This window comes from Alosa pseudoharengus, unplaced genomic scaffold, assembly GCF_046254945.1.
Source record: "Alosa pseudoharengus isolate Yale_2024_CS ecotype anadromous, Long Island Sound unplaced genomic scaffold, YU_APseudo_1.1 YU_APseudo_1.1_scf_13, whole genome shotgun sequence".
In the NCBI taxonomy this organism is placed as follows: Eukaryota; Metazoa; Chordata; class Actinopteri; order Clupeiformes; family Clupeidae; genus Alosa; species Alosa pseudoharengus.
This window is the reverse complement of record NW_027468598.1, coordinates 8410001-8432500: the sequence shown is the minus strand read 5'-3', so window position 1 is coordinate 8432500 and position 22500 is coordinate 8410001. Positions and strand designations below refer to the sequence as shown.

General features: G+C 45.0%; 3 protein-coding genes across 4 annotated transcripts in view; 1 reads left to right on the top strand and 2 right to left on the bottom strand.

The window, feature by feature from the left end:
• LOC143121099 (cilia- and flagella-associated protein 337-like) overlaps positions 1 to 2313 on the bottom strand; it is a 20235-nt gene extending 17922 nt beyond the window's left edge. Inside the window, exons 1-3 of the mRNA XM_076281488.1 lie at positions 2203 to 2313; positions 926 to 1357; positions 74 to 250 (exon numbers count right to left, since the gene is read on the bottom strand). Of these exons, the coding sequence (XP_076137603.1) occupies positions 74 to 250; positions 926 to 1357; positions 2203 to 2283 (690 nt within the window). The 5' untranslated portion in view covers positions 2284 to 2313. The remainder of the gene's footprint in view (positions 1 to 73; positions 251 to 925; positions 1358 to 2202) is intronic.
• Positions 2314 to 3927: 1614 nt separating this feature from the next.
• On the bottom strand, positions 3928 to 15836 carry pdcd10a (programmed cell death 10a). Of its 2 annotated transcripts, none has more exons than XM_076281989.1 (8): positions 15709 to 15836; positions 11358 to 11531; positions 8912 to 8965; positions 8027 to 8144; positions 6434 to 6563; positions 5724 to 5802; positions 5338 to 5420; positions 3928 to 4660 (listed from the first exon to the last, which is right to left on the bottom strand). In XM_076281989.1, the coding sequence occupies exons 2-8, from the start codon at positions 11445 to 11447 to the stop codon at positions 4579 to 4581; spliced, it is 636 nt and encodes a 211-aa protein (XP_076138104.1). In that variant the 5' UTR covers positions 11448 to 11531; positions 15709 to 15836; the 3' UTR covers positions 3928 to 4578. The 2 variants fall into 2 exon arrangements, with proteins under 2 accessions (XP_076138104.1, XP_076138105.1); XM_076281990.1 differs by having other exon boundaries at positions 6434 to 6560; positions 15709 to 15834.
• Positions 15837 to 16323: 487 nt separating this feature from the next.
• Positions 16324 to 22500, top strand: part of LOC143121096 (neuroserpin-like) — a 20888-nt gene continuing 14711 nt past the window's right edge. The window contains exon 1 of the mRNA XM_076281487.1: positions 16324 to 16396. The gene's annotated coding sequence lies outside the window, so the exon portion shown is untranslated. The remainder of the gene's footprint in view (positions 16397 to 22500) is intronic.

The following is a 22500-nucleotide window of genomic DNA, read 5'->3' as shown; positions in this document are numbered from 1 at the left end:
CCGTGTTGAATGTAAAATAGCTTTGGAGTCCAGAGCTTTAAATAGCTTGGAGTTCCATTTCATTAACTCTCACCTTCCCTCCCACGTCCCCCAGACTCAGCACGGCCTGGTCGGGATCCTGTGGGTTGTACCAGTAGTCCAGGGCGATGGGAGTGTGCCTCAGGCCCTGCAATTTGTACTGACAACTGAACTCCTGCTTGGAGAGCAGATCGTAGAAACAGATCTCCTTGCTGGTGAAAGCAACCGCGACCTGCAGAAGACAGGAGGTAGAGAGAGAGAGAGAGAGAGATGGATATAGGGAGGGAGAAAAGGAGGGAGGGGTGGAGGATGTAAGGGAGTGGGACTTCAAGTGCTGCTATCATTAGAGCAAGTGAATCAAAAAAAGCCCAACCGAGGTCTAAAATAAAGTGTCCTGGGAGAGATAGGTGCACAGCTGCCTTTGATATACAAATGCAGCTTTTCAATATTCAACAGTCACAGAGCTATATTTATCAGGGCGCTTATGTAGATGTGACGCAGGAAGGAGACGCCTTTTTAGCATTTCTTCAAATGTAAACAAAAAAGAACAAAAGACACAGGGCAAATGGACCAAAGATAGGATAAACTTGCAAATTTTTAAAAGGTAAAATGCATGAAACTGCACACACTGAATTTCATTTAGTCCAACCCAAAGCTACAGTTCTACAGCAGGGACATCTTTTCACAGTTCCTCTGACATTGAGTTAACGAATGCAACGATGGAAGATATCTGTATTAGGCCATCACATGAGAGCACACACAGGAAGAACCATAGAATGTGACAGGCTGACAGACTGATGAATAGAGATGCAGAGAGAGAGAGAGAGAGAGAGAGAGAGAGAGAGAGAGAGAGAAAAGTGAAAGTGTAGAGGAAAGAGGACTAAGCACTGACTTAGGATGCCTTTACCTTGTGGACATTGGGCAGCACAACCATGGCCGTTGCCCAGAGGTCTTTGGGCTTGACGGACTCGTTGGTCAGCCGGAGGCTCTTGAGGAGCCCCAGCTCGTCAGACCACACCCCCAGCACACCATCCTTGCTGAGGCTGACGTATTGGCTGGGACTGGAGCGCAGCAGTGCCACCCCCTGGACGGGCTCCCTGTGTGGAGAGGGCAGTGGACGCGGGGGTCTCCAGCGGGGCACGGTGGCCGCCCGCGCCTGCTCGTCCTGCTCGCACAGCTTCAGCAGCAGGAAGGTGGTCAGCCGAGTCCAGTCCAGACGGCCCTCCCGCGACACGTCCACGCTGTCGAACAGACGGCCGTACTCCTCCCGCGTGCCGCGACCCACCGCCGCACACGCCCGCTCCATGAACTCCTCACGGCCCAGGCTGCTGCCCGCAGGCTGCGGAGGGCATATGGGGAGACAGCGGTCAGGTGAGGTCACCCACAGACACAGCAACGACTTCACCAGCTATCTACCTCTCTAATCCATCAGGCTATGAAAACTCCCCTGAAGGAGAAATGTAAGGTTTACCCAGATTAGTGCAGTGGGAACTGCAGGAATAAGGGAGTGAGGTTGGACAGATTCCCCTGGTGAATCATGAATCTTGGAAAACATCTGGGGAGAGTAATTAAAATGTCCTCACAGTGCTTAGGGGTTAGAAATCAATTTTCTTTTATTTAGCAAAAAAAGAGAACTCATTCATTTAAATGTCTGTTAAGATACTTGTGGTTGCTTTAAGCGATAATCAATTTTACACCCAGAGCCAGTCAGCTGATAAGTGGGACAGCAGTCTCAGCCAAGATCGAGCGAAGATGTGGAGGCACAAAGAGAGGAGCTACAGATATCTTGTGTCTCTTCTGCTGTTCTCAACAGCAGCATTTAAAGGGCAGCTTGAACAGATGTCCCCTCTATCAGCTGACAAGGATCAGCGCCAGATCTGGGCCAAATTTGGGCCAAAGTCAGTGTTGTATCTGTAGTGCCAGTGGATAACAAAGAGACACTGTGAATACTGAAATTAGAAGAGGACAAAAACAGTGAAAAAGCAAGGATTCCATGCCCTCAAGTTGAAGCCAGAGGCAAGCAGGTATTATCACACTCTGCAAGGAACACAACTGAAGACAGCCAATGGGCAGGCTGCTTCTCTCTGTTCCAAAAGATGTCTCGGTGCTCCTTCAAAACATTGCATACACAAATTCACCTCAGGAGAATGTTTTCAGGCTTAGGTGTTCTCTCTCAGACCTTACCAGAAATAGGTTTTGCATTTTCACCAGGTCTTCCATACAGAGTCGACACTCCAATAATTCTGTCTCCCCGTGCGTCTCCATGGTTTCCGCCTGTCAGCTGCCAACCACCAGCGATCTTATGAGGGAATGGTGGGTGGAGGGGTGGTGGTGGGAGGGGGGGGGGGGGGTCTTGGCACTTGACTGATTGGATTGCTACAGGGCTACAGGGATAAGTTATGTCATAGTCACAAACAACAAGACCAAGGAGTATGTAGTTCTACATAGTTTTAACTCATGTTGAGGAGGCTGTAACTAGGTTGCTGGCATTTACAGTGCACAACACACTAACTGAGCTTGTTGTCATAGCATTAAGGTCATAAAATGAGGGATGTGCATAATGAGTAGGGGCTGACCTCTGATGCAGGACTATAAAACAGCACCAGGCTACTGCAGAGGGACACAAGAACAAGCCTGATGTATTTCCGACTCAGCCAGTGCCATTACTGCACAGAACAGTGTTTATGGCCTCCAGTGATCATAAACACTGATCAGCGTAATCAGCAAAAATAGAACAGATGCAGCCATGACAACAAGAGATCTACAACAAAGTCCCTTTTTCAAGACTTACTTTATTCACTGAAAATGATTGATAAAATGTTGCTAAAGCAGATAGAAATGTGTTTCTTACCCAACATTGTGCACAAGGAGGGACGTTACACAGCTCAATCACACATCCGCACACTTCCACCTCAAAGCTCTTGTCCCTTAAAACACAAATCCTAGTGATGGAAGTTCCAAACACATCAACGCCACAGAGAGGAGCTTACTTTCCGCACGTCCACAGACCCCCAGACTGAGAGGGGGACTGAAGTGGACGAGAGGGAACTGTGGGAGACGTATACTAAGCGGTGGACACAGTCCAGGAGGCCACACAGACATTCACACACAATTTTCTTTTATTAGCCCCCTCGTCCAAAGCCTCAGCTATGTCTCCAGGCAACTAGGAACCAGGAGAGGCTTGTGTTTGTGTCCAACCCAGTCCCCTATTCACAGATTGGACACAGGAGAGGAGCTTATCTTAGCACAATTACTGCCTACACCCGTTTAACAACTCTCTCTCACACACACACACACACACATGCACTCACCCACTCTCTTTTGCTGTAATGTGCATTCTGCTAACTCATTCATGCTTTCTCACATAGAGAAATACACTAACACTGCACCTGCTCTGACCCACTGCCACATATGAAATGACCCATGCTAACACTCTCTCTCTAGTGGGAGGTGGAGATTACTTTCTAAATCCCTTTCAGCCAACTAATAACTTTGGTTTTGAGATTGAGACAAGGGTTGCTTAGTGGCTTTCTCTAGCAACAAAGGTCTGCCATGCAATGCTAATCCTATACCACATATAGTAAACTACTGTAGAAATACGGTCTCTTCATTGGCCTTTAAAAACACAAACTCTGAAGAGTTCAGAAATAAGCCTGTGTTCCCTGACAACACATCAGTATTCTTCTGGGGAGGGAGATGAGCATGGATGATTTCACCCAATGGCTTAATTGCTCTGAAAAACATGAGCTGATTGGAGGGCCTGGCGTGAAGTCTGTTTTACTTAATTAATGACCTCATATGAATTAAGGCTAACGATTTGGACTGTACAGAGAATGAGAACAGATGCACTGGAGGGCATTGAACACAGCACAGAAGATTCAAAGAGAAGAGAGGAGACAGACAAAAATCTCTGACATACCCAGGCAGTTTATTTGAACAGTTTTGTGACCACGTCAAATTAAATACACTCAACGTGCAGCTCTTATATCCAATTTCTTCAAAGCCTGGGTGTCAAAAGTAAGGGAGATAGGGGGAAATGTTATTATATTTACAGCATGGTCTAAAGGAATGTTCAATCACGTTCCATTTTCTTTTTAAGGCTCTTCATTTTTTTTTATTTGGCGTCCTACTGTGCAGAACCAAAAGGTGTGTGTGGGGCGTGTTAGAAGTTAGCGTTCTCTGCGACAGGCTTCTGACTGACTCAGGACCCTGCTTGTGAAGCCGCCTCTCAGGGAGGGAGAGAGGGAGGGCTGACCAGGGATCAGTCATACACCTGTGCACATCATGACACTTTCCTACACGCCCACAGGCCCCACTGACCTTGGACCAGTGCTACTGCAGAGGTGCTCCATGACCAGAGGGCTCAGTGATTGGGTAGTCATCAACACTGGCAATTTCTCCAGCAATAAAATAAAAGAATTGAAGAAGGGGGAAAAAAAAAAGCCCACTACCCACAAAGCGGTGTCAATATAAATTATACAGCTCATAAAATCTTTACATTGTTCATATAAATGTGATCCTATTCCACATCTCTTTATTAAAATGATGAAAAAAAAAAATCTATGGAACAGTTTTGAAGGTCTTGAGTATCAAGTTGGTTTGGTGGATGAGCCTGTTGGCACTGACAAACACGTTTATTGCCCTGTGAAGACAAGAAGGAGATTGGGAGAAAGGAGAGAGAAAGTGAGGGATGGGGCAGACCAAGAGAGAAAGAGAGAGGGGTGGGGCAGACCAAGAGAGAGAAGGTGAGGGATGGGGCAGACCAAGAGAGAGAAGGTGGGGGATGGGGCAGACCGAGAGAGAGAGAGAGAGAGAGAGAGAGAGAGAGAGAGAGAGAGAGAGAGAGAGAGAGAGAGAGAGAGAGAGAGAGAGAGAGAGAGAGAGAGAGAGAGAGAGAGAGAGAGAGAGAGAGGTTAGGACATACAGAGAGCAACGGCAGTTCAACATATAGCTCATTTATTCTTTAAGCATGCTCTTCTGTGCATGAGTCTTCAGAAATGCTCTCAAAAACATAAGAGGGAGAAAGCGCCTTCCTTTAGTAATTGAAAAGCATTCGGATGCCCCAGATCTAAACATAGCTCTACTTCAAACTAAGCAAACAATGTGGCTTTAGGCTAAGGCCATTCCCAGCAAACAGTTATTCTGTGATCTACAACAAAGCTTGAGTTTGGTTGTGACGAGTTGATTATCCTACGCAAGATGCTGCACTGAACTGAGCATGGGCAAAACACGCATGAAATTCAAATATGCAAGAATGGCCCTCAAGATGAAGAGGGGGATAACAACGGCACAAATAGGGTCAGGAGTAGGGAGACTTACTTTCCGTCTTTGAAGTATGTTTTCAGCGTGTCGCTAAAGCTTTTGGAATATTTCACAAACTCTTTCTTCTGATGTTCAAGTGCCTGGAAAACACGAAGGAAGATTTCTTGGCTCATTACCTCGGAATGTGTTTTTTTTCCACCCTTGCTTTTCTTATAAAAAAAAAGACCTCTTCTCCTTGACGCAAAAAAAGCTGAGGGAAGGTAAATTAATTAGGCACTTCAGGTGGTGTGTGACACTAGGATTTAGATGGAGAGAGTGTCTGAATAGGAAAGTGTTTAAGGGAGAGGGAGAGAGAGAGAACGTGCGTGTGTGTGTGTATGTCTGTGTGTGCATGTATATGTGTGCGTGTTCAGGAGAAAGTGTGTGAGTGTGTAGTCGTTTACCCTTCTGTTCTGGTACTGATATTTCTTGAAGACAATGTTGACTGTGTCCAATAGCTCCTTAATGGCACTGGCGATATCTCTGGGGAATGAGAGGGTGAGAGTGGTCAAACACACACACACACACACACACACACACACACACACACACACACACACACACACACACACACACACACACACACACACACACACACACACACACACACACACACACACACACACACACACACACACACACACACACACACACACACACACACACACACACACACACACACACACACACACACTAGTCTGCAGCTCATTTGCAACTGGAAACTTCTCTTGCTCAGAAGTCAGTTTTTTCAATCCCAACTTTTGGATTCTAAATAGTGACTTACTGCATAAGTTACTTACAGTGTGACTCAGCAACTAAAGATGAAATATTATGAAATTGGAAAATGTGAACCCAGTAAGCAAAACACACATTTGCCTTTAGGAGAGAGATGTGGGCACATAGTGTGTGTGTGAGTGTGTGTGTGAGTGAGAGTGAGAGAGAACGAGAGAGAGAGAGAGAGAGAGAGAGAGACTTGTGGGTGAGCTTAAGACAGCCTTGTTGATATCATGGATGAGCATTTTTCAAAATAATCCCATGTGAGTTATGCAAGTACGTGTGTGACTCTTCTGATGGTTTGTAGGAAGTGTGTGAGGGTGTGTATACATGCACTCACTTGATGGTCTGTAGGAAGCGTACCCGGTCGTTGATCTCGTCTGGGATTTTGCTGAGGATGTGTTTCAACGCCCGTGCTCTCTCGTTGAGATCATGGAACTCTCGTTCGGACCGGTCAATCATGTATTCTGCTAGGACACAGACACACACACACACTCACATCAGTCCACATCAGTCACCAGGGTAACAGCCAAGCTTTCACTCCATTGTCCTACAGCTTTCAGAGTGGGCAACTTCATTTGATATGTCCTCGCGGTGGACTGAAGCTCCTATTGAGTCCTACCAGAGGGCAGAGGTCTCCTAGAAGACTGGTATGTGCTGCTAGTGCTCATTGTATGAGAAGCTACTATGCTCCCAACCACAATGTCTGCTCACTGTTCCCTGCCTGACAGCTTGGCCGTAAGACTCACCTGTCTGCATACAAAAGACACATAACCATCCTGATACATGGGCCTCTATAGCCTCGCCATCAAATGCTGCAAACCAACGTGTCATAAAACCGCTCATGCACAGCTCCAAACCATATATAGGGCCCTATAACTCCACTATCGCATTAATATCCATCTCCTGCCCATCAATCAGCATGCACTTTAACCCTCAATGAAGGATTCACCAAGAGCACATACACATATGCCTCCACAGATGTATGTGAGCTTCAGTGGGAATGTGCGCGCACGCGCACACACACACACACACACACGCACGCACACACACACACACACACACACGCACGCACGCACGCACGCACGCTACATAAACCTTCAATCAGTATCACTATCATTCTCCATTCAGCCCTTAAGCCTGCCTCATACATACACTCATACCCACACCGACCCACACACACACACACACACACCCACCCACCCACCCACCCACACGCACACGCGAGTCTGTCTGTCCGGCGCAGGGGGGAAAGGATTACGGTGTGAGAGAGGCGAGGGGCTGAGATTACGGCGGGAGCAGGACAGCGGCGGATTAATGGCCCAGGTAAATTTAGAACTCAAACAGCAGCACGGCGCCAGCCCCCGTTTGCCGCATGTGGCCGTGAATTCATTAGCAACATAAATCTGAAGATGGCACGGAAGAGAGAGAGAGAGAGAGAGAGAGCGAGGGAGCGAGGGAGAAGAGGGGAAAAAACTGTTCATGTTGAGGAGAAAATTAAATTACAAGCAGAGGTGGGGGGGAAATCATGCATTTGCATTTGATCAGGCTTATATGTGATGGAACAGCGCCATCTAGGTGCAGAATCATGCACGCCACTATTCCAATGCTTTGTGTGACAGCAACAGCTCTGAATGTATGCCCAAGGCCCGGAGTTAATATTAGTTAAAACTGAACTGGGGGGGAATGTGGACCAGGCCACACTTAATACCTAACCACTGGCACACACCATCGTCAAGATCACTGCTATGATGCATGCACACACTTACTAGCGCGCACACACACACACGCGCGCGCGCACACACACACACACACACACGCGCGCACACACACGCGCACACACACACGCGCACACACACACACGCACACGCACACACACACACACACACGCACACACGCGCGCACACACACACACTCACACAGCTTTCCTCACCTTCCACATCGTCTGCAGCCATGCGCAGTAAGGACTCTGGGAAGTTGACCTCCACGTTCTTCTTCTCCAGGACCTTCATGATGATGTCCTGTGTGAGGCCTGGGTTCTCCTTCTCTGCCTGCACAGGGAGGGCAGAGGGACAGCTGGGGTTGGCATCAGAACAGCACAGCAACACAGACCACTTTACACATCCTTTCAGTCTTACTGGATGAGTTTGTAGAAAACTTAGGTCATCAGTGAGAAAAGAAGGAATGACCAAGTAAAGTGAAAATCCATGATGGTTTTGTGTGTGTGCGTGTGTGTGTGTGTGTGAAATTATTTAAAAGCTTTTTTGTAGCAGACTAGCAGATTTTGTAGCACACAGTAAATTCTGAGATTAGAAAACACATTAATTGGTTTATTTGTTGTGTCTTGTAAAGATCCATGCAATTTAGATAAAGAAAGAAAATTGGTCTTTTGATGAAAAATTCTAATTCTTATGACATTCCATGCAAAAAGCACTTTCCAGCTTTCCTTTACCAAAAAAGCAGAAACATGCTACATGACAGCACAGAGAGCCACAGTAGTAACAGCCTGGAACATATTCTATCTCCAGACAACAACACATCTGACAGGATGTCAGGAATGACGACCTTGGCTGTGAGCACACACAGAGCAGTAGGGGCACGTTCTCCCACTCTTTCAGTCCACAGAGCATACAGCTCATGTGAAGTGAAGATCACATTTGCAAATATGTTATTGAATCACTCAGTAATAGGGCCACTGCATTAAGGGTATTATGGTATTTATAAGCGGCATTAATGTGTCTGACTGGCTATAGAGATGGCCTTCCTTCCATGTGGAACGGGAAAAAAAGTACAGTAAAAAGTCAGTGCGCATTCTTACCTTTATGAAAGCCGCCCTTAGGGTCTGTGCTGCAGACAGGTTCACTCTCTCCAGCTACAGATGGAAGGAGAGATGGAGAGAAAGAGAAGGGAGACAAAGAACGATACACAATGGTCATTAAAGCTCTGCTGCAAACAGAGGATTGTCATGACTACTACAGAAGAATCACACCATCACACAATCTTCTGTGTCCCACATAAAGCCAGTGCGGAATTCACAGCATGCCCCAGCAAATGGGACTGCGTGTATGAATGGAACCAGAATCTAATCCAGAGGATCTTTGGCAATAGTGTTCACGAAAATGTGTGTGTGCCTTTTTACACAAAACTGCTCATTTGTAACACTGCAATGAGCTCCCTATTCATTTTAGTAGCCTCTGTAGCTTCAACGTGAGCTGAATCGCGATGGCGACTGGCAGAAAAAAAACTGGCCAGTGACTGGCCAACCAACTTGACTGACTCTCTTACTTGTCCCGGGCCAGTGGGCCATTACTTATGTTAAACCTGAGACAGTAGGATTACATATTTGTAATGCTGTTAAAATAGTAGTATCGCATATTTGCTTGACAATGGTATTATATACTGAGCATGGTTAAGGAGTAAAAATGACTGAGGACTGAAATCTCTGCTGCCATCTCTGTCTGTCTAACTGGTATTTGTGAGAGGCACGTGCAGCAGTAGGCCTGAGGCTCCTCAGACAGATTAATTTGCATGAGTGCCACAGGATATGAGCTCAGCCATCATCAGGTACTAAAGTACTCACCACAACTCTGACAAACACACATACCTATATCTCTCTACACACACAGACACAGACACAGACACAGACACAGACACAGACACAGACACAGACACAGACACAGACACCAGCTCATCTGCAGCACTTTGTGGGGTACTTTCACTGTTGTGAGAGCAGATGATGATGGCCTTGAAGCTTTTGAAACAAACACTCACACACGCGCGCGCACACACGCTACCACCATCTGAGCCCAACACTATCAAGCTCACCACAGCCCAAAATCCTTGCCGAGGGACTGAAGGGAGATCGTGTGCGGAATCCTTCAAAATACTGCCTAGTTATTAGTCGGGACTGAAATCCTCATTTAAATTCATGAAGTGGGCTCTTTAAGCCCATGATACTGACAGTGTAAGGCCTAGCTGAAACACCACCTAAATGTTAGGTGTTACTTTCAGATAGCACCTGACCATCTGGGATCCAGCCCAGATCGAATCTGATCTAGAGTCAGCTCCTGCGCATCCACAGCAAACCTCGCAGGGCAAAGCAGGGGCTCCTCAGATCAGTGGGTCCAGTAGAGGACAAACCTCGCAGGGCAAAGCAGGGGCTCCTCAGATCAGTGGGTCCAAGTGTGTGTGTCCTCTAAAGGACAGCACAGATCATGTTGAAATAGGAGAGGCCTTGTTGCTATAAAGTAATTACAGGCCCTGTCACACCACAGAGAGGAGCCAGTTTCATAACAACTTCTGATCGAATTACCCAATGGCAAGGTCTGTTGCAATCCCTACTAACTTCACAACACAAGAGTGTTTTCTGTGAGAAATCGTTGGCCTGAGGAGCTGCCTTTGATATTTTAGAGAGACAAAATGGGCTAAACACCTGACACTACATTCACATACATATGCCACAACGAAATGAGTCCTATGTTACCCGAAATCCATTTCGAGATATAGCGAGTTAAATGCAAAGGGTCGAAAAATGACTAAATTATGTATTTTTTTAATTTCACCACAAACACATTCCTTAACCTCTTATCTATCACTCATTTACGTATCTTACTGTAAATCAACCTAGAAATATATGATTTTAAAGGCCAAATGTGTAGGCTGCGCATTAAAGTTTGGATAAAAAAAGTTGATTTTCCTCGTTTTTTTCCTCGTTCAGATGCTTGCTGTGTGAGAACAGGAAAGTTTCCATTTTCTTTGGTCTGATAACTATGTGTTGCTGACCAGATTCCTCACGGAGATTGCACCTGATTGGTTTGATTCAATTTGTTTTGGAGTTGGCGGCCTATTTAAAAACAAAAACATTAGGCTATGCATTAGGCATCAGGCTATTGTTGTCCTTGTCGTCTTCAGAAGTTTATCGAACATTATATGCCATCTCACAAGTTATACAAATGCCTCACGAGTTTTACTGCCTGCTTTTCAGATCAAATAATAGAGATTCTGAAGCAATTCAATCTTTGGCTATGGATTTCTTTGGAGAATGGACAACAGAGATTGACAGCGACAGCACTAGGGCTGTTTTAATTCCAAAGGCATTTTTTCATTTTGACGAACTGGACTCATTTCGTCGTGGCACACCCCATATATGATTTAGTCATTATATCAAAATATAGTGTCAAGAAGATACTTCCTCATATGTCACTTTATGGCATCACCGTGTGTCCTCTTGGTAAGAGGACCTGCTGTCAAAAGAAAAGTCCTACCTCACTGAAGACAGGGTACATAACGGCGTAGAGGGTCATGGAAACCATGGAGGTGTTGTCGGCTTCATTCTTCATCTCTTCCATTGTCATCCTTATCGAGTGGAGCAGGGGATCGAGGCGGATCTCTCACTCACTCTCTCGGCACCGCCCTGAGGGAAGGAGCCTAGACGATGCCTGCCACAGATAAGAGGAACACGGGTGTGAGGCGAGGGGAGAGTCTCATTTCAATGGCCACCTCGCAGCACTCACTAGAGCGCCATGAGAAGTGCTCTTTAGCCGAGGGTCGACATTTCCGCACAGGAACCAGACAAACATTAGACATACAGGTAAACATTAGACACGGAGTTCATGACATCCCTGAGGAGCGTATCTCCCACCACCCTGTGGTCCTATAAGGAAGTACTGAATACACTCCTTCCTTTCACTAGGATGAGGTCAAAGTCAACATGACGTATACATCTTCCAGGAACTGTCTTTTCCACTAGTAAATCAAAGCACCTTTCACTTCCAGTTAGGTTATCAGATCCCCACACACATGAGTCGGTGTGCCCTTAAAAACAGTGACATATTGACTGAGACTAAGAAACCCTGTAGTCCCACAGCCCAGACTCTACGCAGCCGGCCCCACGCTAGTGGCGGCCGACCTGGCCTTTGGACCCCGCGTGGGAGACATTCGCGTCTTATCTGGATGACATTCTCACCGGGCGCGGCAGCGTCACCCCACACAGAGCGAGCCATTGCTAACGGTGGCACAGTCGGTTGGAATTACAGGGAGGCCTGGCCTTCTAAGAGAACATCCCCAGTGTGACGGACAAGGGCTGGCAGAGAGGAGAGGGAGAGGAAAGGGAGAGGGAGGGGGAGGGAGTGACTGACGTTCCGTTCTGCCGCGCGCGACACACCTCTCCTGCGCTAAAAGGGTGAGAAAGATCTCATTCTTGCCACGTCCGTCTCTGCCCTAAATCCTGTCACGCCCTGTGCAACAGTGCTCCCATTCATGTGCCGTCACACCACTAACACCAGCTGACTGCTTCTTCTACTACAGTCCTACATAGCAGGCCAGTTACGGCAGTGTGTTTAAAGGCCATTCGGAAAAACACTAAACATGTTAGACCTTCAGTTTCAAAGTGTGTGTGTGTGTGTATGTGTGTGAGACTGGGCAGAGGAAACATCACCACCCATTTATAGCCAACAAAGCTCTTTCAGGGGCCTCACTTGCCTGACATGGTGTATAGATATCTCGTCTCATTAGCTGTTATTTTAGGTCGTTAAAACATAGGCTACTTTACCACATAAAATCAAAGGCTTTACTGGCAGGTTATTAAACCTCTTTATATCTTCTGGATTCATTGTCCACATTAAGAGCCACTAGCAGCAGGATGGTTATGCTGGCATGAGGCCAGCAGACAGTTTAACAGAGCTAGAGCTTCAAGGACTCCACACCTTTGTTCTCCACACCTGTAAAAGTCATCCCCATAAAATCCATGAATTTGAATCTCTTGAAGAGTAACAGAGATAGACTGGTAGAGCAAGGTCCTAATAGCAGGCTCCTAGGCTTGATTCCTAGGAGGGACACATACATGACAATGTAGCCAATATTTGCACTGTAAGTTGTGTGAAGCACTTACTAAATCAATTAATGTAATGAGTCCCAAGTATGTAAAGTTGCCATATGTACAATCTGTGATATGACATCTTTGCTGCATAATATCAGATCATATTCCACTTTTAAATTATACAAAAGCTTATGTAATCATTGAGTTTCAACATACCTGTAGAATCATAAAATTAAATGTAAAAGGCAGACAGTATATAGGATCATAGTGTCACAATATTTTTGGCCAATACTGTATAGCTGTGACACCACGTATCACAATATTTATTTATCTTGCCTAACATTATTTAAATGTAATTTTGGTACATTGATCTATTCTGATAGTATTGAATCTGAATCTGAAGTGCACAATATGGTGTACACAGGGGTGTAACAAAACAAAAAATCACAATTCGGTACGTAACTTTGTGTGGAAGATACGGTTCAGTTAATTTTCGGTACAGTAAGCATGGAGGTATGCGACTACTGCTAGTCTAACGTTCACTGACAATATTGCTGATGCTCAACACATTAAGCAAGAATAGTACTTTGAAAAGGTGTCAAATGTTTATGCCGTTATTTAACTAAACTGATATACGGCCTGCCACTAATATGTTTGTGTGGAAACTAAGTCTAACTTGAAATATGGCATGCAAAAAAACTACCTCTATTACTACTGCTGTTGAAGACTGCATTCGGTGCAGATCTGTGTTGAACCTAACGTCCTGTACCTAAACGGTTCGGTACAAATACCTGTACCTTTACACCTCTAGGACACACTGACTCACACAGCATAATTTTGTTCAGGTCACACTGAAAATTGGACAGCAGTGTTTCCTATACATTGACTTATTTGTGGCGGCCCACCACAATATCAACATTGACCACCACACAATGATTTTCCAGGTTGTACTAAATTGTGCTTAAATCTGGTCAGCATCATAACCACGCTGCGCTAATTTGTTAAAAACTGTTGATTTCAAGTTAATTCTGCAACCCTACCACCACAAATAGAATTTAATTCTGTGGGAAACACTGGACAGTAAGTAGTCTATAAGTCAAAATAGCATTTGACAGTATGACACAGATTCTAAATTATTGTAGAAAAAATGCAGTTTATTGCATAATCAATACTGGCTGTATCGTAAAACATAAAGAATCTCAATAACATTGTATCTATCAGAATAATATTCTGATTGCATAATATCAACTCTGTGGCAATTTTCACCCTACGCAACACGTCCACGCCTCTGTACAGCTCTTACCATAGACTCATACCCACTATTTACAATGACAGTAAAGGCAGTTATGTATCGTTTTCTGGTTCATCCTTCGTTCACATACTTAAGGAAATGTGGTCTCTGCATTTATCCCAATCCGTGAATTAGTGAAACACACTGCACACAGTGAGGTGAAGCACATACTAATCCCGGCGCAGTGAGTTGCCTGCAACAACAGCGGCGCTCGGGGAGCAGTGAGGGGTTAGGTGCCTTGCTCAAGGGCACTTCAGCCGTGGCCTACTGGTCGGGGTTCGAACAGTCGAACAGTCAACCCTCCGGTAACAAGTCCGAAGCGCTAACCAGTAGGCCACGGCTGCCCCAACTTATGCTAGTAACTTACAATGGCGGAAATGGTCAATAAATGGCAGCGATGCCAGCTGCTAGAAATCAATATCAGAAATGAAAGGTTAAGGCGGCTGATAAAATGGCTTTACAAAGTCAGACGATAAAACGTAATCGAATTTAATAGCGAGCCACCAGGAGGCTAAACGACAGTAAACTAAACCTAACCTGGGACAACGTCCAGCTAGACAGCTAGCGATAGCACAACTAGCGAATGTTATTGGAGTTAACTTTAACGTTACATTTTGTTTAGGAGTCGTTCTTGTCGCAGATATCAATAACTGATATAAACACAACAGCCCACCGATGACTCCTTTTGGCCAGAAATACTGGCACTCAAAATGAAAGCCAGAAAAAAATGCTGAATTTATCAGCTCCATTTGTCAGCCCAATGTATGCTAGTCAACAACCGCCATGCTAAAGTTATCTTGCGAGAAATAGAAGCTAACTTACAGCAGCAACGGGACGGTTGTATTATTATTATGACTCTATGATCTTATACGAAAAAAGGTTGAATGTCTGACAAAGTAGCCTGAAGTTACATTTTGACCGACTGTTATCATGACACCTCATCTTAAGTACATGTCATTTTTTAATATCTCACTCTGGGCGAACAGTAAAAAAAAAAAAACAACCGCGATGTTAACGTTATCCCTCTCAGCTAGAATAGGTAGCTACGTTAGCCAAACACACTAAAGTTAATCTGCGTTCAATTGTTTTCTCCTTGTCATGATAGCATTTAATAGTTTACATCAATCTCACATTAATCGCCAGAGATTATTCGAGTCAGGCCCAATAAGGCTCTGGAGTGTTGACGGTCATTTTAGTTGGTGGCAGAAGTTTGCTATTCTATAAAGTTTGCTAACGAGAACTAACCCGCTAGCAAGCTTCCTAAGCTAATTAAACATTGTGGTAGCTGCTAGTGAAAGCAACTAGCTCTAGTTGCCAAGGGCTTTCGCAAATATGAAATACATGCTAGCTAACGTTAGCTAGTTAGCTGAAGAAGTTACTCGTTGAAGGTCCATGTTTAACGTAGCTAACGTTAACTGGGTTGGCAGCTTGTTATAGTTTGCATTTTAGCGTATAGTGTTAAAGAGTAACATACATAAGGTAAATGTGTCGTTGATGTGTACCCTACCTGATTGGAGGCGTCTGTGTTACCCTTAAATGCTAGCTTCAACAGACAAAAAAAATGTTTTCTTTTATCAATCTAACTTGCCATTAGATTGTGGAGGACGGAAGTTTTCGGCATCATCAGAATGCGAGTGGTCTAGCCCACTGTAAACACCAATCAGAAAGCACCATACTTGAAGCCCATGCGTTGTGAGAGGAAATACGGCCAAAATTGTAGTCTTTTTACAAATGGAGATTGTAGAGTGACACTATTCCACATGACTTCTAAAACTACATGCTCCAGATACATTTGTTGGAAGCACCTATTGGTTAATTTAGACTAGATTGGCAGCTGCGTAAACAAATTACTTTACTGCCACTATTAATAAAAATAAGCTTCACGAATATTAGATTTTTTAAGTGTTTGCTGGCTATTTGTTAGCCGAAATATATTTATTTAATTTGCAGCAGAGGAAAATGCCATTTACATGAGATCATTCTTACTCCATAGCAAAAACAATGAAAAAGGAACCTATGGGTGAGGAGAGATAGAAGGCTAGTCCATGGAGTCAGAGACAACCAATCAACAATCGCAGAGGGACGGACCTTCTGTGAAAATATTAAACTGTGTGAACAACCTGCCGCGGCGACGAAGAGGACAAGACAGGCAACGCACGCGTAGTAGACTACAGCATCACTTACTATATAATTCGGTAAGATGTGTTTTCTTTTACATGTTGTAAAATGTAATGTGGTAATTTAATTTCATTAACGATATATGTTGAGGTTGTTATCCAGGTAGGTTAATAGACAAGGTTATGATATTGTGTGTGAGGACTGAAGCAGTTCAAGTTTATTCATTTTATCGCATGAGGATGTCATCGATGACACAACGAATGAAAAAGTATCACCTTATTATTGTCTTATTATTGAAATATTAAGTCATCTTATGCAGCCATAGTGTGTCCTTTTTAATGTTATTCCTCAAATATCAAACGAATCGCACAGTTGTTGGCTTTCATTCATTCTAGCCTACATATGCTACAGATGTTTTTAAAGTATAGCCTAAGAAGAGCTTATTTTAGTTCAATATCTTTGCAAAACTATGTTATATTGCTCCTATCAAGTGTAAAGCCTAATTCCCTACGCTTGCTTATATGAAGCTGATCAGGAGCGTGTATGGGGCGGGACACTCCGAAGCGTCGATATAAAGCGTCGATAAAGGGGGGAAATAAAGGCATTTGCTTGTAATTGTTAATTTCTGACGTAGACTAGAGTAGGCCTATATGTTTGTCTAATTAACTTTCTATCACATCGACTCCACATCTTCATCCTAATCTTGATCAATATCAAATATTCCTCTTCAAAATCTCCATGGCAGTTATCGGTTGCCCAGTGTCTTTGATGACAGTTCTCTGGTATTTTTTTTAGCATTCTCCTCCTGTTATCAGCTCACCGTATCTGCATTAACTTCATTTCAATGATTCAATGCTTGAAAGTCGAACAGAGCAACACTGAGGAATAGCTTACAACTGCAGGAGGCAGACCGCATGCGTGCACATCTGGCTGTGGGGACTGAACGTGTGCCCAAAGACGGATGACAGTTTCTTTTCCTTGAAGACCTGTTTTAATGCCTCTGATTCTGTGGAATTAAATCTCACAGCCTGTCCCCTAACAGATTGGGAAATTACAAATCTGTCCTTCAAATGCTATAATGCCCATGGGATTAACATGAGTTGGAAAACATTATGATGTGTGTGTGTGTGTGTGTCTATGTATGAGAGAGAGAGTTTATAAAAAATATATATTGTCAGATAGAGAGTGGTGAAATATTCTCACCAAAAATGTCCTCAATTAGGCTCTGGTTTACGGGGGCAGCCGTGGCCTACTGGTTAGTGCTTCGGACTTGTAACCGGAGGGTTGCCGGTTCGAACCCCGACCAGTAGGCATGGCTGAAGTGCCCTTGAGCAAGCCACCTAACCCCTAACCCCTCACTGCTCCCAGAGCGCCGCTGTTGTTGCAGGCAGTTTACTGTGCCGGGATTAGTGTGTGCTTCACCTCACTCTGTGTTCACTCTATGCTGAGTGTGTTTCACTAATTCACGGATTGGTATAAATTCAGAGACCAAATTTCCCTCGCGGGATCAAACCAGAGGGAACCATTCACTATGGTTTTGTCATTTCAGAGTGTATAAGTATATATACTCTTTTCCTTCCACACAGAATCCTAAGGCAACACTCTCCCAGATATACACACAAACACATTCACAAATGTGAACACACACACACATGCACACACACAGTCTGGGGTCAGCACCTATCAGCGCAGATATTGATCTCTGGATTGATTGCTGCAGCACAGGGCTGCGACTTGCTAATTTGTAGGGATGACTGCCAGCCGTAGTAGGAATCCTTCACTCATCATCACCATCACCGCATACCGTCCCACACCAAAGACCTCTTTACATGGTCACTGGGCCACAGAGGGGTGAACAACATGTGGAACAAACATCTGCATTTTCCCTCCTTCCTCTATTGTGTACAGATTGAATGGCCTTTCCCTTTATGATCTTTGGTATGGGTTGAACAGGTATGCAGGTCTTTAATCTACCCTTTGACCTATATATAGCGGGCGAATCTAATTACACGTAAACTGTGTCATATCATTCCTGCAGTGGGCATCTGAACTTGTGGAGGGAATGTGTTGTGGAGGAGGATTGTTGCCCTGCATGCTGCTCTAGGTTGCTGTGCTCATGAGCTTGAGGAACCCTGGCACGCAGGTTTCTGTTTGATGGGTGGGATGGGTGTGGCAGAGGCAATCTTTGCTCCCCTCTGGTTGAATGGCTCCTTTCTTTGTGTGGCTGTTAGCAGGGATTAATAACCCGGTGACCCCCTGGGAAGAGGAATGGCATGGGATCCCTGAAGGAGCTCGCATGACTCAAACATCCGGTTTATTACTTCACCAGTGGCTCATTATTTATGCCATGTGGGCAGTGCCAATTATCATGCACAGTGAGCTCTACTAGTTTTTTTTATGGTTCTATGTGGAATCTAGGAAAAGAAAGCTTTCATGAAACTGATTGTGTGCCACTGCTACACTGAGATGCTAGATCTCTTGATAACAAGCCTGAGTCATTCCTTTGGGTCTTAGAAAAGGAGAATGCAGTACTATTCAGGGCTTGATTGGTTTTAGCCTCTCCATAGGTGTGTGACATCAAGCATTGCATCATGGGTATTTTCATGAGCATTCCATTCTTGAGATTGACCTGGTCAATCGACATATTTGAACGACATATTTGGTTACAACAGTGTGCAACGATGTGCCCGTCGTGAATTCACCACCTTCTATATTCAGCAGCTGCTTATTGTTTCAATTAGGTTTAAAACCCAGGGGGAGTGTACTTAAGCCATTACCTAGATTTGTATTTGCAGTTGTGGTACTGAGGGATGAGCTGGGTGGTGGTAGGGACTTGAGGTCGAGTTGAGTCTGTGTGTGTGTGACGAAGGCAGAACAGGCGGGGGCAACTGAGCAAGCGTTAATGTGGATCTGTCTCAGTGTGGGAGATGCCAGCTGATTGCTATTCACTGGGCTTTCACATTGCATCGACACACAGCCTGTGCTTCAGAATGTGCTTTCTCTCATCAGATTCTTCTCTCTTTCTCTCTCTCTCTCTCTCTCTCTCTCTCTCTCTCACTCTGTCTTACACACATGAATACACTCACATGTAAATATGCACACAGAGGCAGCTTTAGGATGAGCACATTGTCATGTTTCATGAATAAAGAAAGCTCCGGCTCATCATTCTGTCAGTCAGGTGGCGGCAGTTCCCTGTCCCGTACATATCAGCAGAGTTCTGACGGGATTCTGATGCGCTGTGTGGGATAAACACCCCAAAAGCACTGACAGAGACCGCGGGTGGGAGAGAATGTGAGTAGGAATACGGAATCGCCCAAACAGAGACAAATTGATTTTAAGCACATGCCTATTTCATGCACATCCTGACTGGCATAAAGTGGTTTTCCTAACCATGATGCGGTTTCTGCACTGTCAGACTTTATGTTTATGGGGAGGATTAGTGTGTTCCAACCAGCACCTCTTTGGCTCTGTGACAAATAAACATGAAGAGGCTTATATGTGTTTTTATTTTTTGCCCTTCTCTCCAATGTGATGAACGACGGCACTGCCAGAATCCTGTCTCTATATCCCTCCCAGCCCCTCCCAGCTGGTCTCCCCCCTCCTCTCCTCCTCTTCCATCAGTCTCTCCTCCACCTCTCCTCTCTTCTCCTCTCCTCCTCCCCTTTTCTCCCACACAGATTCACACTCATTATCAATACCTCCCTCACTAATTTCCTCCCGCCCCTCTTTTCTCATCTTCATCTTTCATCTCTCTCTCCCTCCATCCCTAAGCTGGGAGATTGTGTGAATGTATGTGGTCTCCCTGAGGGATGCTGAGAACAATGGGGTAATTTTAGATCAATTTGATGGTAATGACTGTGTGTGTGTGTAGTCATTCTAGTTGTGTGTTTTTGTATATGTCTGTTTCTTATCAGCGCTGAGAGAATGCATAGACTGAAAGACCTAGGTCTGCTATAATATTGCTATCTGATGGTAATTTTGATATCATAGATTTAATAGAGACCCAGTCAGACCAATAGTATGAAAAATCAGGAACAGAGTTTATTTAATGATGCGCATCAAGGGAGAGACAGCATGACTTCACCTAAAGATCCATCAGCTGCTCTAACTAGACAGGGAAATAGTTAGGGTTTAAGTATCCTTCCAGGCTGACAGGAGATGGCGTTGGTCATCCCATCTCACGTGGACTACACTGAATCAGACCCTGATTAGTGGCAACCTGGCAATCTGGAGCAGATAGCTACTGACGTAGCCATGTAAAACAGTGAAACACTGACAAAGTCGTAATATTCCCGCTTATCTCTAAAAACAGTCACACACAAATATACACAGGGACAGTACAGATATCATACAGTCATTCCATAGAATCATACTTTTAGTATCAAAGTGACCCACTAATGAGAAATGCAGAACATTAAACCACATATTGGAATATTGGACATAATGCAGAACATTAAACCATATATTGGAATATTGGACATAATGTTCTATTCCACTTTCTCTCATATCTCATCTGTTGTTAAGTGAGAATTAATGAAAATGACGGCACGTAGACACACACACACACACACACACACACACACACACTCACACACACACACGTGCAAGGGCATAGTGTTCATAATATATTCTTAAGTCCACATAATTGGGTTTGACACCTTTCCACTTGTAATTCTTTGCAGTGGCTCACAGCTCCTCCATGTGTCCGCGGAATGGCAAGCTGCTGAGATGCTTTGAAGGGCGCTTGTACGCCTGAAGACTGCAGTCGTCACCCACACGAGAATGATGCATCAGCTTCCAATTTTGTGTCAGCTCACTGGCAATCAAACCCTCTGCTCTGCTGCCTTCATGCTTCTGCTTCTGGGGAAAGAGTGCATGGCTGACAGGAGCCTAGCAAACCCTGGTTATCTCTTCCTCAGAGATGAAGTGATGGGCACAGAGGAAGAGGATGCCAGTAGAGAGAAAAAGATAGGTAGAGAGATGGACAGATAGATAGAAGGAGAGAGTCTTACCAAAGTATTGGAGGGTCTTGTTTTGCCAAAGTCTCGGAAGGCCTTATTTCATTCGAAAGGATGCATGTTTCTAATGTAGTAATTTGCATGAGCGATGCAAGCTACATATAAAAATCAGTTTAGACTAGTAGATATAAAGTGGTACGCTAGGTATCACCTGAAGCCGTGATAGGGACACAGATCTTTGGATGTGTGTACACTACATAAGGCTTGAGAATATATTTCTGTTCTGAGTCCTGTGTTGATCTCAGCATCCTGGTCTTTCCTGCGGTGCGTCTCTGGTGCTGCTCCTCCACCTGTTCTCCCCTGTGTTCCCTCTCCTCCTCTCTTCCTCTCCTCCTCTCTTCCTCTCTCTGCCAGCCTCTCCCTTCATCTTTCCCCTCGTAAGCCCTTGTGTTTCCTTTTTTATCTCTGCTGTTCTGTCTCTTCTGTTCTCTCATCAGGTCCCTCTGTGCCTCCCTTTTCTACTCTTTCTTCTTCTCTTCCCTCTTCCCTCCCCCTGTTCTACTTTATCTGTCACTTGCTGTATCCTTTGTTTCCCATACATCTCTCTCTCTCTCTCTCTCTGTCTGTACCCTGTCTTTTTCTCTATCTCCCTGTCCCCACTCCCTCTGCTAGTGGTGTGCCGTGGAAGCAAAGGGACACAAATTCTCTGTCTCTCTCTCTCTCTCTATTCCTCTCTGTCCCCCTCTCTGCTAGTGGTGTGCTGTGGAAGCAAAGGACACAAATTCTCTCTTTCTCTCTCTCTAATTCTCTCTGTCTCTCTCTCTCTCTCTCTCTCTCTCTCTATTCCTCTCTGTCCCCCTCTCTGCTCGTGGTGTTGTGTGGAGGCAGAGTGCATCGTGGCTGGTGCAGAGCCAGTGCTCAGTAGGCTTGTGTCAGCCCTGAAGTAGAGCATAATTAAACCTGACCGGCTCTGGTGGCAGGCCCCCTGTTCCCTCATCCCTCCTCTCCCTCTGCTCCTCCTCTCCTCTCCTCTCCTCTCCTCTCTCCGCTTCTCTCCTCTCTCCGCTCCTCTCACTCATCGCATGGCTCTTTAGCTACCCAACCAGCCTTCCTCTCTACATCACTACTATGGCGCCACTGGAGGAGCAGAGATGTGTATAGGGAGAGGGAGGTGCTGGTAAGATTGGTGTTATCTGGGCTGTCCTGTCTAGAGCGGGAGTGGG

Bases quoted from the DNA above. Each gene is read 5' to 3' on its own strand.
- pdcd10a (XM_076281989.1), bottom strand. From the start codon at position 11,447: ATGACAATGGAAGAGATGAAGAATGAAGCCGACAACACCTCCATGGTT. The intron at 5,421-5,723 runs GTAAACGACTAC...CGTGTTTTCCAG, and splicing joins ATCAGTACCAGAACAGAAGG to GCACTTGAACATCAGAAGAA. The intron at 4,661-5,337 runs GTAAGTCTCCCT...TTGTCTTCACAG, and splicing joins ACATACTTCAAAGACGGAAA to GGCAATAAACGTGTTTGTCA.